At 31.4% G+C, this 14,501-nt stretch overlaps 3 protein-coding genes across 3 annotated transcripts; 2 read left to right on the forward strand and 1 right to left on the reverse strand.

The window, feature by feature from the left end:
- Window positions 1-528: 528 nt before the first annotated feature.
- Window positions 529-4,374, forward strand: PGO_145560 (cell cycle control protein; the record flags this gene model as incomplete). The annotated part of the gene is made up of 1 exon (XM_028690546.1): window positions 529-4,374. One exon carries the CDS (start codon window positions 529-531, stop codon window positions 4,372-4,374), a length of 3,846 nt encoding a protein of 1,281 aa, XP_028546347.1.
- Window positions 4,375-5,035: 661 nt separating this feature from the next.
- PGO_145570 (hypothetical protein, conserved) lies at window positions 5,036-6,660 on the reverse strand (the record flags this gene model as incomplete). Its single annotated transcript, XM_028690547.1, has 5 exons — window positions 5,036-5,086; window positions 5,324-5,442; window positions 5,694-5,864; window positions 6,085-6,228; window positions 6,363-6,660. The coding sequence occupies 5 exons, from the start codon at window positions 6,658-6,660 to the stop codon at window positions 5,036-5,038; spliced, it is 783 nt and encodes a 260-aa protein (XP_028546348.1).
- Window positions 6,661-8,326: 1,666 nt separating this feature from the next.
- PGO_145580 (hypothetical protein, conserved) lies at window positions 8,327-13,704 on the forward strand (the record flags this gene model as incomplete). The annotated part of the gene is made up of 2 exons (XM_028690548.1): window positions 8,327-13,221; window positions 13,587-13,704. 2 exons carry the CDS (start codon window positions 8,327-8,329, stop codon window positions 13,702-13,704), a joined length of 5,013 nt encoding a protein of 1,670 aa, XP_028546349.1.
- Window positions 13,705-14,501: the final 797 nt, after the last annotated feature.

The following is a 14,501-nucleotide window of genomic DNA, read 5'->3' on the forward strand; positions in this document are numbered from 1 at the left end:
TCCACTTTTTAACCTCTTTTTTTCACACGTTAACTATTTTTTTGCATACTGTTTTGATTTTTTTTTTTTTTTTTTTTTTTTTTTAGTGTATACCCCCGAGATATAGCACAGTTAATAAGAACACAATAATTACCTAGAAAAGCGAAGACGAAAGAAAAAGGAAATATACATAAAAGAGAAAGAGTAGATAGAACGATTAATGGTAAAAAAAAAAAAAAAAAATAAATAAATGAACAATTCAAAGACTCTTAAAAATATGAACCTTTCCAATATCTTCAAGTGGTAGTGCTTGACGTGCTACATCAATTCCTCAATAAGAGGAAAGAGAAAAGCTACAGGTAAAAATGAAAATAAAAAAAAATAAAAAAAGTCATGCCAAACCATGTCACTATTGTTCAAAGTCATGCCAAGTTATGTCATTATTGTTCAAAGTCATGCAAAGCCATGCCATAGTTGTTCAAAGTCATGTCATTAAGAACCCACATTAATACATACAAAAAAATTAACGCAAAAAAAAATAGATAAAAAATGTCGAAATGGAGTATTAATAAAAAAAAGCGGAAGGGAAGATATAGCAGTAGTGAACACAGCAATAAAAGCATAAAAATGAGGAAACGAAAATCATCATGCACCTCAAGTGATGATAGTACAAGAAAATGCAAAGGAAGAAAAAGGATACATGAGAGGACTAGGTCTTCATCCCATTTATTAGAGGAAAGAGGAAGAAAAAATGACACGTCGCATAATAAAACGAAATGCGAAAAAAGCAAAAAAAGAACAAAAAGGGAAGTGTCACTTGATTACCCAGAGGGGGATCGCTATAGAAGTAGTAGCAAAGATTATTCTTCTCCCAGAAGAAGCACATCCATTCGGAGAGGAGGCACATCCATTCAGAGAAAAATCAGAGCGAGTAAAACAAATTTCAAGAAAGCAGAAAAATATGCCTATTCTAGTAATACCGAAAATTCAGTCAGAAATAGTGACTCTAAGGAGGGAGGGGAAAATAATAATTATGTTAAAGAAAAGAGTGTAAAACAACGTAATAAAATGGGAGAAGTAAATATAGATTCAGATACTCATGAAGAAGTGGAGAGAAACGCAGAAGGAAGAGGAAGGAAAAAAAAAGCAAAGAAAGAAAAAGAAGCTGAAAACTCCCATAAAATATATTATGATAAGAGTCAGAGAAAGACGAAAACAAAAATGAAGAAAGAAAAGTTTAAGGAAAGATACAAACATAGCAGCAATTCTTCCGATGAGGAAAACAAAAACGTGCGCCATGTGAAGGGAAGAAATCGATCAAATGATCGAAGGAAAGAAGGCATAAATTTAAAGGAGAAAAACAAATCAAATAATAAACAACATCGGAAGGAGGAACATGACAAAACATTTTTGGAAAATTCTACTAAGAAAAGAAAACGACACCATGATAGCAGTTCTTCAGATGGAATGAAAAAAATAGTTCAGTCAAATGTGGGCAGAAGCAATAAGAGAGAAATAAAAAGAAGCATATCCATCACCTCAGGGGACATGGGCTCCGAAACAAAAAGAAAAAATCATAGACAAACAAAAAGAAGCAATCATAACGAAACAAAAAGAAACAATCATAACGAAACAAAAAGAAACAATCATAACGAAACAAAAAGAAACAGTCAAAGCGAAACAAATAGCACATCGAAGAATAAAAAACGGGAAAGCAAGGATGATATTGTACTTCACGCTAAGAAGAAACCACCAGGATACAACACACGCAGCAGGAGAAGAAGGAATGAACCATATATATCATCTAGCTCAAAAAGTTCATACAATGGGGAAAAAAGAAAGAGTTCCTCGACACGCCATAAAAATCACAGTTCTTTAGCTCATTCAGATGTACTGAGGGGACACCATCTCTTCGAGAAGGAGAGTGGAAGAAATACAGACATCGTTAAAATGGGCAAAGAGAGACGGGAAAGGGGAACAGATGATCGAAACAGTGGGCACATTGGATACAACAGAAGAAGAGGAAGAAAAACTCCAAATGAAAAAAACAAAGAGAAAGGGAAATGTCGCAACGAGAAGAATGTCAACAGTTTGGCTAGTAGCTCAGTAAGCAGTTTGGAAAATAGCTCAGTAAGCAGTTTGGCTAATAGCTCAGTAAGCAGTTTGGCTAATAGCTCAGTAAGCAGTTTGGCTAGTAGCTCGCTAAGCAGTTTGGCTAGCAGGTCGGTAAGTAGTTTGGCTAGCAGGTCGGTAAGTAGTTTGGCTAGCAGGTCGGTAAGTAGTTTGGCTAGCAGGTCGGTAAGCAGCTCAGATGGAAAAGCAAAGTCGACTAATGAAGGAAGGAGGGGAAAAAGAAAGAAAGGAAAGGGGCTCAAAGGGGATCGAAAAGATAATCCACACATGGGTTCGAAAATGGGTTCGAAAATGGATTCAGAAATGGATTCAGAAATGGACCCAGAAGTGGATCGAAATGGGGCTCCCCGAATGAACCGTAAAACAAGGCGAAGAGAAAACTCCGAGAAATCATTTGACCCCTTTGAAGAGGACATAAAGGGAAAAATCGAAATTAATGAAGATCTAATTGAATATGCAAAGAAGAAAATTGCAAATGTAACAACAGATGATATAGGAAGATCTGGAGGAGTGTACATACCACCATTCAAGTTAGAAAGACTTAAGAAGGAGGAAACTGATAAGAAAAGTAGTTTATATCAAAAGCAAGAATGGATGAAGTTAAAAAAGAAAATAAACAATATAGTAAATAAAGTAAATATAGACAATATAGGAGAGATATGTTACGAATTATTTGAATGTAATTTGATAAGAGGCAAGGGAATATTCAGTCGCGCAATATTACATGCACAGTTAAGTTCCCCAGCCTTTACTAACGTTTTTTCAGCATTGTTATGTATTGTGAATTCAAAATTTCCAACAATAGGTTTATTAACAATACAAAGAATAATTATACTTTTTCGAAGAGCATATAAAAGAAATGATAAAATTCTTTGCTTCAATAGTGTAAAGTTTATAGCTCATATGATTAATCAAAGAATACTTCATGAAATTGTAGGATTACAGTTATGTTCCCTACTTTTACAAAACATAACAAATGATTCGATTCAAGTGTGTACATATTTCTTAGCAGAGGTTGGTCAACTTTATATGAATATTTGCCGAAGAGGAATTGATATAATTTTTGATAGATTGAAAGATATTATACAAGAAGGGAAGATAAATATAAAAACACAATATGATATTGAAAAATTGTGGAATTATAGGAAAAACTACTTTAGTGATTTTCCAACAGTTCTTGAAGACTTAGACTTAATTGACGAAGAGGAAAAAATTGTTCATGAAATTGACCTACTTGATGAATCATTTGAGAATCAAGAAGAATTAAACATATTTAAGGAGGTTCCTTATGAGCAGTACGAGGAGGAAAATCTGGAATGGAAAAACATTGCAAATGAATTACTTCATGGAGATGGCACCGATCATGGAGGAAAGAGAAAGCCGGACGAAAGAACTCGTGGGGAAAACACGTCTCTAACTAGCCAAAGTAGCGGAAATGAAAGTGGACGAGGCGAGAATGAAAGTGAACAAAGCGAACATGAAAGTAGTTACCAAAGCAGCATCGACTCAGAAAACGAGAATCGGGATTGTCGAAGGAAAAAGGGATCGAACAGCTATTGCCAGATGGGGGAAGAAGGTAGTAGTAGTGATGGTGGTAGCGATGGACGGGATGGCAGTGGCGAAGATGAAGGCAAAGAAGAAATAACAGACATGACAGAACAGTATCTAATAAATCTGAGGAAAAATGTATACCTCTCAATCATGTCATCACTAAGCTTCGAAGAGTGCGTTCACAAATTATTAAAATTGAATATAAAACAAGGGTACGAAATAGAAATATGTAACATGCTAATTGATTGCTGTTGCATGGAAAAAACTTTTCAAAAGTTTTATGCCCTACAAGCAGAAAGATTATGTAAATTAAAAAACATATACCAAGAAAATTTTGAAAAATGTTTCCAAAATTCATATAATACAGCGCATAGATTGGAAACGGCAAAATTAAGGAACTGTGCAAAATTATTTGCTCATTTGTTATATACAGATGCCATCTCTTGGAGTATTTTCACCAATATAAAATTATCCGAAGAAGATACTACATCTTCAACAAGAATTTTTATTAAAATTCTATTACAAGAATTAACCAATAATTTAGGAATGCAAACATTTTATCATAAAATTAATCACCCAGCTATATCACCTTTTATGACCGGCTTATTCCCAACCAACAATGCCCAGGACGTTCGATTTTGCATCAACTTTTTCACCGCCATAGGTCTTGGTGCTTTAACTTCCTCCATGCGGAAGTTGCTTCAGAGCTGAACAGATAGGAGCAGAAAAAAAAAAAAAAGAAGGGTTTACCCTTTTACCTGCACTTTTTTTCTCATTTCCTTTTGTAGAAGCGGAGATGAAGAGGTTGTGAATGGGCAAATATGAAAAGATTATGAATGGGCAAATATGAAAAGACTATGAATGGACAATTTTGAAAAGATTATGAATGGGCAAATTGGAAATTATTATGATTGGGCAAATTGGAAATTATTATGATTGGGCAAATTGGAAATTATTATGAATAAATAAATTTTATGAGATTGTGAAGGGGAAAAAAGGAAAAATAATTTGATCTTTGAAAAGAAACATAACATCTTCAAGGGTGTAAAAAAAAAAAAATAAAAATAAAAAAAAAACCAACAACGAATTGAGTATATATCCAACTGGTATATATATATATATTATCACCCCGTGGGGACAGGTACATCCACGTGAGAACACTTGTGTATAAGTAGATATACATAATTCAAATCCCTCAAGTTTACACCTTTCCAAAATAATGAAAATGGTTTATATCTGCACCAGCTTGTTTTTTTGTTTCATCCCCAACTTCTCCTATGTCAGTGGCGTACACATGTGTTACGCATTTTTAATTTTTTTTTTTTTTTTTTTTTTTTTTTATATTTCAACATAATACATTTTTTGTTTCAATTTATGATATGTTTGTCTTCTGCCTTGAGATAATTAGAGACGCCGCCTGCAACTGCGAGTAGAAAAATGCATGGTGTGGATGTTTTGCACAGGAATGTATTTGTTCACGAATATGTTGCAGAAGAATATACTTCACATTGATATGTTACATAGTAATCGAATTCACACGTGAATATTTTGAAAACGAATGTGCTGCTTGCACATAGTCATATGCAACGAATATGGAAAGAGAAAAAACTATGCAATCCTTTGAAGAAATTCTCTTTTCATTTTTATATACGCTTCTTACCATCAAGGAGTACTTGTATGCCACATCCTCCATGCAGGAGTTCAATGAAGAAATTCTTGAAAACAGGACTTCATTTTTTTGCTCAATTTTGTTTAACCTCTCTAAATATAGTTCTGTTTCTGCGTGTGCCCAACATGGAAAGGATATAACAGAAAAAGGAAAAAAAAAAAAAAAAATTGTAATAAAACGTGACATTCGTATGTTAGGAGGACCAATGTATTATATCCATGTAGCCATACGGGAAAAAAAAAAAAAAAAAAAAAAAAAAAAAGTTTCTAGGTTACATCAGAGTGCAAGAAAACACTTCTGAGTTCCAAATGAAGGAACAGATTTTGCCCTTTCATTAAAGAAGTAATACTTCCATACTTACCTGACATTTTATGACTATTTATATGCTCCTTTAATTCCACAATTTTTTGAATTTGATTACTGTAACTTTTCATAAAATCCAGGTGGGATAATATAATGTTTCGCTTGTATTCAAACGTGTTGTATACATCTAGAATACTGTTGCTGTGAATGTAGATGTAAAACTCGTTGTCTAAAAGATGTGTGAAGATAAAGAAGGGGGAATATTTTAAAGATGTTGACATTACCACGAATATGTACTCAATCTTTTTGCAAATCTTTAGATAAGTTTGTAACAATCTTTTCAAGCTTGTAACCACGCGCACAATGGGGAAAACCTTTTGTATCTTTCTCTTTTTCTTATTTCCTCTAGGATAGAAACTCATTTCACGTTTCATTATTTAAAACATTACATTGGTTGTAAATATCATGGAGGAACTCCTTCGCTATCTGTTGAAGGATCAATTTGATGGTGCATATATGTACTGCCATACTGTTTTGGTGCCCATGCTTTTTAATCGTTTCTATAATTTCATCCTTGTGGATACCTGTGAGGTCTTGGTAATACCGAAAAAAAAAAAAAAAAAAAAAAAAAAAAAATGATGCATATACTCTTGCCTTGTTATAACCACTATTTGTAATTGTATGTGTGTATAAACATGTGTAAAAAAACGCATGAAGAAATGTTAACCTTGAGATACATTTTCCAAGCGTGACTTTATCTCATTGAAGTCCTTTTCATCTTCTCTACTTGGTTCAATGTCATCATTTTTACCATTATCAGAACTAGCATGTGATCTATTTAAATATTCACTGTCTCCATTTTCGAACGTTTTTTCATCATTCGCAAATTTCTCATCATCAGGAAACTTTTTTGCATTATTCCCTTTTTCATAAAATTTTATGCTACCTATAGCATGTTCTATTTTTAACATCCTGTTTGTGAGATTCTCCAAAAGTGCTTTTTTTTCTTTACAATTTAATTTCATTTTTGTGGGCACAACATAATAGAGGGGAATAAGTTCAATTGTTTTTTTACCTTTTTTTTTGCTTTTTTTTTGCCTTTTTTTTATGTTAATCTTGTGTGTCAAAAGGAAAATTTTTCCGATTGTTGGTTTTGCGTGTAAATAATTCATTTCACGTTGAAGTTAAGAAATGATTTAATGCAATGGACGGCGGTGGAGTTATGAAAAGTTGCTTCTCACAAATGTGTAGTTACGAATATGAACATGCACAAGTGCACACAAAATAAATGTAAACACACACACACACACACGTGTATTGTCCGTGTTTGCATGCATAAAGAGTTTCCACGGGTTGGGCTACTTCATTTGTGTGTTACTAGCAGTAGTAAAAATTAAAAAAAAAAATTTCCCTTCATTGTTCATTCTTTATAGTTTATCGTTCGCAATTCGTTCTTCACTTTTCTTGTGGTCCCTGATTTATGCTTTGTCAGCCTTAACATCACGTGAATGCTCGAGGGGTGAGATATATGTATACTTTCACTGCCATGTTCAAATTTGTATACACATACAGGTGTAAGTGCACCACAAAAACAAGCAAAATGGAAGATCTTGATTTACACTAGTCTGAGCAAATTGCAAGAGATTTCCGTTAAATTACCATAGGCGAGAGAAAAATTTGAACTTTTCATAAAAAAAAAAAAAAAATTTTTTCTAGCATTTAAAAAAAAATAAGGGTAAACTGATCTCTTATTTGAATTACACAATTCGTGAGGTGGGTAGGTGTAATCGCATAAATGTTTAATGGACAGAACGGGGGTATAATGATACAAGCATGAAAATAAAAAAAAAAAAAATAATTGAAGCAGAAAAGCAAATGAAACAGAATAATAAATGAAGAAAAAAATAAAAGAAGGAAAAAAATAAATGAAGCAACAAGATAAATTCAAGTTGCCTAAAAAATCGACTTCATTTTTTTTTACCTTGTCAATAACTTATGCTCTTTTGTCGCAGATCTGTGAATAACGTATTTACAAATATTTTTAATTTTGAAATTTTACCATTTTGTATTTTTAAAATTTTGCAACCTTGCAGTTTGTAGCTGTGCAGTTAGTAGTAGTACAGTTTGTAGCCCTGGAGGTTGCAATTTTACAATTTTGTGCTTTGTTTAAATAAGCGACAAAAGGCATACACAATTACACGTACATACACACAGGTATTTTCGATTTTGTCACATTTTTTCTTTTTTTTTTTTTTTTGTTCTGCATAGATTTTACAAGGGGTCTCACCAATAAGACAAAAAGTTCATGCATATTATTTTGTGTGAGAGGAATTCCCTTGAAGTTAGTGTGTTTATTGAATGTTCCTCTGAACTTTAAGTTATTCCATGTGTAAGGGAATAAGAGTGTAATGCATACGTCCTGAGACGTATGCCAGAGGATACCTAAAAAAAAGAAAAAAAAACTACCCCCTAAACCAAAATAAACCAAATCCAGCCACACTAAAATAAATTAAAACATACTAAACCAAACCAACTGAACATATACAAAAATTTGCTGAACATGCAAATGCTCATTTGCAAACTTTTTTATAAAAGTACGCTATCAGACTGCCTTGTGCAAAATCTACCGTAATCCCCCATTTGTGCAATCCAAAAAAAAAAAAAAAAAAAAAAAAAAAAAAAAAAAAAAATATGGTACGAGAAGGCATTAATCCCAAAAAAAAAATAAAAGTGAATAAGATCTCCTCCATGTGCAAGAAAGTTGAGAAAAATGAATTCCAAGGGTCAAGGACAAAATACCGAGTAATTGATAATAAGAAAAAGGAAAATTTGGAAAAACATTACACACGAGGAAAAGTCTGGCTGTACGATAAAATAAATAAAATATATGCAAATTTGAACATATTTAAGATGAATATCCAAAGACGTAATCATCATCGTCATCGGGATCCTGATGATAGGAAGAAGAAGAGGAAGAGAGAGGAGCAAGGGAATGGATACATTGATGAACAAAAAAATAATAAGTCAAAAATGAGAACATTTGAGGATATTTTCAATATGGACCTGGAAGACTCAAAAAAAACGAGAAAATACCCCACCCAGTTAACCTCCTTTGAACATGTAGAAATTTTAAAATCCTTGTTATGTATATACAAATTTTACACATCATGTGATAGCAACTGTGAGGTAAGTAATATCCCTTTGGTGAGTGCACATAAGAATTCTCCAACAAGGAAAAACAATATAGTATTACAAGATGAGGAAGGAAAAAAGTATAATGGAAAAACCAGCACAATAAGTAATAGGAACGAATTCTTGTGCCATATACAAAATTATAAAATGAAAGAATGCGATAAATATAACAAAAGTTTTAATGATATTTTTTCACACATTGTGAATGAAGAATGTGGATTTTTTTTTATACTAAACACTATATTTTTTACAAAATTAAAAAATTATTACTATTTTGTAGACATAATAAATGTTTTAAATTATATGGGAATTCATAATACTGTCAAAATAGACGATGAAAATAAAAAAAAAAATGACTTAATATATCAACAGATTGCCTTATTTGTAGAAAATTGTTATAATTGTCTTATTTATGACATAAATCAAAACACAAAATGCTGCTTAAACAATCAACCATGTGAAAGTGGAATATATACAAATTTAGTTCACGCAAGAAAAAAACATTTAGACATTATTGAAAAAGTAAAAAACAATTTAGAGACTCTAAAAATGGAAAAATCAGATGAAGAACTTTTATACATTTCAATGAATGAATGTAATAAAAAAATATACGAGGAATTTAGTAAAATTCCAGACTTGTTTTATGACATATCAGGAATTACTGAATACAGCAAGAGTGACCAATCAAAGGAAGGAGAAGATGTACATATTGGATACACTCCAAGTGAAATTATTCCCCCGCAAAACAGTATCGACAATGAGAAAACAAGTTTAGGAAAAAATGATACAATTTCACTGTATAATGAAAATGATTATGGAAAATCATTTACATATGATGATTTGAGAAATAATCATCACATTTTAAAAAACTCCATTTCGACCAAATCGAATTTCGATTCTTTTCTTGGATGTTTTCATAAGAACCATTCTTGTAGCACGACTAAAAATGATATGGAACGAAATGATAGAATTTTCAATCATCACAGTTTTCCATTTAATAACCCAAATGAACAACCGTGGAACACACATACATGGGTGAACAACACAAATGACTGTAACAATTCACACAATGCTCATCCAAATGAAAATGTTGGAAAGGGTTACATAAAGAGTTTTTTCGAGAATTTATTTAGAAGAGAAAAAGTGAAACAAACCTCGAAAGAAAATGAATTCTCGAAAGAAAATGAATTCTCGAAAGAAAATGAATTCTCGAAAGAAAATGAATTCTTGAAAGAAAATGAATTCTCGAAAGAAAATGAATTCTTGAAAGAAAATGAATTATTCAATTGGGGTAACAAAAACTCCTTGCCAGAACAGGACTATCAAAGAAAGGAAATTAATTTGCACTCATCAAAGGGCGTGAAGGAAAATATTGCAAAGTGCAGCACGCATAAAAAAAAAAGCGTGTCGATGAATGAGAAAAACATTGAAACCCTTGAAGTTAATCCACTACACAATCCAAATTGTAACAGTGAAGATGCAACAACAGGCGTAGGAGAAAAATGCCCAAACCGACGAGAAGTCAAAAATTCAGAGAAGGAAGATGAATATATGAGTAACAAGTTAATACAAGGATGTTCTACTGATATCGAAGAAGAAAATAATTCATCTCAATACAATGTGTTTGGAGAAAGAAAAAAAAAAAATAACATCGAAAAATTGGAAAAATCACATTCAGAAGAACACAATGACATGAGCAATCCTGATGATATAAATAGAGACACACCTAATGATGGATCTGTCATGGTTGAAAATGTGTGTGTACAAAAAAAAGAATATGCAAAATATAGACTTATGGAAGAATGTGAACCTAACTTCGCCAGAAAGAGTAACAAGATAAAAGAAGAAATATTAACATACGAAGAGACAAATGAAAGGGAAGAAGTCGAAAAATGTTTCGAAAGAGGAAGTTACGACCATATATGTAACAAAGATAATGAAACAGAATTGGTAAAGTCACACAAGGATGAAACTAAATTTGTAAGAAGTGTAGATGAAGAACAGGAAGAGAAATCAGAACAAGATAATTTATCAAATATACCACAAGTGAATGAAATTGAAGAGTGCAAAATTGAACAGCACGATAATGAAGAAATAGAATCTGCAAATAATGGCCATTTAATGGAATCACGTTCATATGAATTTAATGAAGCGTCAAATGAGGCGTTAAATGAGGTGTCAAATGAGGCGTCAAATGATGCGCCGAATGATGTATCGAATGATGCTATAGACGATGATAAAACTGATAAGCAAAATGAAAGTAATCCCAAACCATTTGAGGAAAATTTCCAACAGGCAGATATAGCAACTGTGTGCGAAATTGAATATCAGGAAGGAAAGGAAAATCATAACGATTTAAGTGATATTTCAAAATGTGAAATCTATCAATTCCAAAATATGAATAATGAGAAGGAAACTAAGGAAGAACATTCAGAGAATATTACCCCCAATGGAAATGCCTCACACCCAGAAAAGAAAATTGTAATGCTGAAAGGGGTGGAAAATTTAACCATAACTGGCAAATCTGAAACAAATGTTTTCTTAGAGGATGAAATAGGAAAAGATACGTTAACAAGTCAGCCAGAAATAAATAGTTCCTTTGTAGGTGATGGAGAAAAAAATATAGAGAGCCTAAGAGAATCTCCTAGATATGTAAGCGAGCAGGATGATATGGATAAAACAAGTTATGGCAAACCTGTTGAGAATGTTGAATGTGATAATAAATCAAGTGAGGAGAACAACTATGTTGCAAGAAAACATGGTGAAGACGATTATTCATTGGAAGGAAACAGTGATGAAGAACATGACAACTTCAAAAGTTCTGAAAAAAATCAAAGCGCAGAAGAAGAAGAAGAAAAGGAAAATTTTAGCCTGAGTGATGAAGAGAGTGAATCGGAAAAATCAGACACAGCTTGCACATTAGATGATAAGGATTCCATCTTGAGTGAAGAATCAAATTATGATGAAAAGAATAACGAGGTGATTATTAATTTTTTAAAATGTAAAAAAGGAAATGTGGACAGAGGTTGGTACATTGAATACCTGAAGAATTTACTAAGATGTGATGAAAAATGTACAATAGAAAATCATACAGAAGAAAAAGATTTATTTATCAAGAAAGTGAAAAAATTATGTTATTTAATAAAAAATAAAAAATTTAAAGAAAAATATATAAAAAAATGGGAAAAAAAAATATCACTTTTTAAATGTTCTAAATTACAAAGGGCTTATAAAATATTTCTAGTAATCATGTTTTCTATAGTAAAAGAAATAAAAGAATTAAAAAAGGAGCTAAAAGACATGCATCAATTTATTTTTATCAATTCAGGTATTGAAAATTATTTAAATGAAAATAATATATCTATTGTTAAAAAGGATGAAAACAATGATATTATTATGAACACTTTTGATACTCATGAACATCAGGTCAATAACAATAATGTAATTAATAACTTCTTTTTAAGGAAAGGCTTTTCAAATGATGAGAATGATCTAGAGGGTGATGATAAAATGGAAAAAAAAAAAAAAACCAGAAAAAAAAAATATATTTCCTATGTCCCGCTACACAACTACAGCATCTTGTTCCAATCGTTAAAAGAAATATTTCACGAAAAAAATATACAAGACAAATTAACGCACATTTCTTATTACATCGAACTAGATAAATACATACCTCATTATTGTAAAATATTTTTTGATAAATTTAAAATTAAAGCAAATCATTTATCACACATCCAGAGTTTGTATAAGAATTCTACACCTACAGTCTCCTGTGTAAACATGTTTATCTCATGCTTAAATTATAATTATGCGAAAATTCATAAAAAAAAATCTATTTTTAAGTACGAATTAAGTAATACCTATCTGTCAATTCTTCCCGCAGTATTCTGCTGTGATATTCAAAAAATTAAACATGTAGAATTTTTAAAGTTAAAGGAAACTTGTCAAAAAATTATTAAAAAACAAAAAATTTATGAATATTTTGTGGATCATCTTTCATCCTACCAATTTGATGAATCCTACTTTATTATTCCATTTTTTACATCATATGGAAAATTTTTAATACTAATTAAAACTGGAAAAAATGACATCTCAGAATATTCCGTAGATGTGTTAAAAAATAAAAATTCTATTACATATGATATCCTTATTAACAGTTTTGTTTTCCCTAATGGCAGTAGCTTTCAAGCCATTGTTCATCTTTCCCACATCTTTATAAAAACATTGAGGAATTCTTTTAAGACTAGGAATTCTGACGAAAACATCCCAGATATAACCTTCTCCAGCTTACCCCTCATAAACAAACAGAATCTCATATATCATGAAATTGAAGCAGACACAAACAGGGCTGATATTATTATCAACATGCTTTTCTTGTTGGAATCCTTTTTTAAGTAAGATATTTCTCACAAACTGTTCCTTCTCTCGCGTGCACACCCCTTTTGGAAAACGATTGATCAATCACGTTATTTTTTTTCCTTTTTCTTTCCCCATCCTTATTTTCCTTCTTCTTTCCCTATCCTTATTTTCCTTCTTCTTTCCCTATCCTTATTTTCCTTCTTCTTTCCCTATCCTTATTTTCCATCTTCTTTCCCTATCCTTATTTTCCATCTTCTTTCCCTATCCTTATTTTCCTTCTTCTTTCCCTATCCATATTTTTCTTCTTCTTTCCCTATCCATATTTTTCTTCTTCTTTCCCCGTCTTTATTTTTATTTTTCTTTCCCCCTTCTCGTTCCCTTCCATTTCACCCCGTTTCAGCAACACGAAAAAAATGAAGGCCCCAATGGAATTCAATCAAGGGTTGCGCTTTCTGTACATTGTTAGACTGCTAGAATTTTTTCACGAAAAAGATAAAAACTCTGTAGGCAGCAAATGAAAATAAAAAGCAAGTTTTCTCTATTTTTAATGTCAAAAAGGAAAATTGTTCTATGATCAACATGAATACATATGTATTTTTTTTTTTTTTTTTTAAATATTTAAGTTGCTAAAATTTGGAGGAACAAAATAAAAAAACATACACAAGAACATATTTTAAAATGAAAACTGTTACACATTGTTTGCACAAATCACTTCCCATACAATTTAACCTGAATATGCATAATTTATATTACCGTTTAATATGATATAACGTGCTAAGATGTATGATTATACATTATAGGTGCATATCACTTCTAAACTACAATTTGACAAAACAGCATCCCCTTTTTGCATTCTACTTAATTCATTTATGAGCTTCTATGAGAGAAGTGAGTATATGCTTGGGAGATACATTCATATAAAATCAGAAAATTAATTTTAAAAATATCAGAACCAAAAAATGTAAGCTATATATAATAGTATATGTGATGTGTGCATTCTCACCTTTACTTTTTTTTTTTTTTTTTTTTTTTTTTTTTTTTTGAGATACTTAAAAATGAAACATTTTTATTTAATAATCATGTGAAAAATGTTTATAATCATAGGCGGAAGGATAACAAAAAATAAAAAAAAAAAAATAAAAAAAAAAGACAAAGAAAGAAAGTAAGAATTAATGTGATGGCGCGTAATACAATATGACAAGATGCTTAAAATTATGTAGAATTCAGCAAGGTGTAACAAAACAAAATATGGTAACTCACATAGTAAGAATTGGAGTATCATACAATGAATTACCATGAAAAGACGCCAATTTTA

This window comes from Plasmodium gonderi (genome assembly GCF_002157705.1).
Source record: "Plasmodium gonderi DNA, contig: Chr14, whole genome shotgun sequence".
Taxonomy (NCBI): domain Eukaryota; phylum Apicomplexa; class Aconoidasida; order Haemosporida; family Plasmodiidae; genus Plasmodium; species Plasmodium gonderi.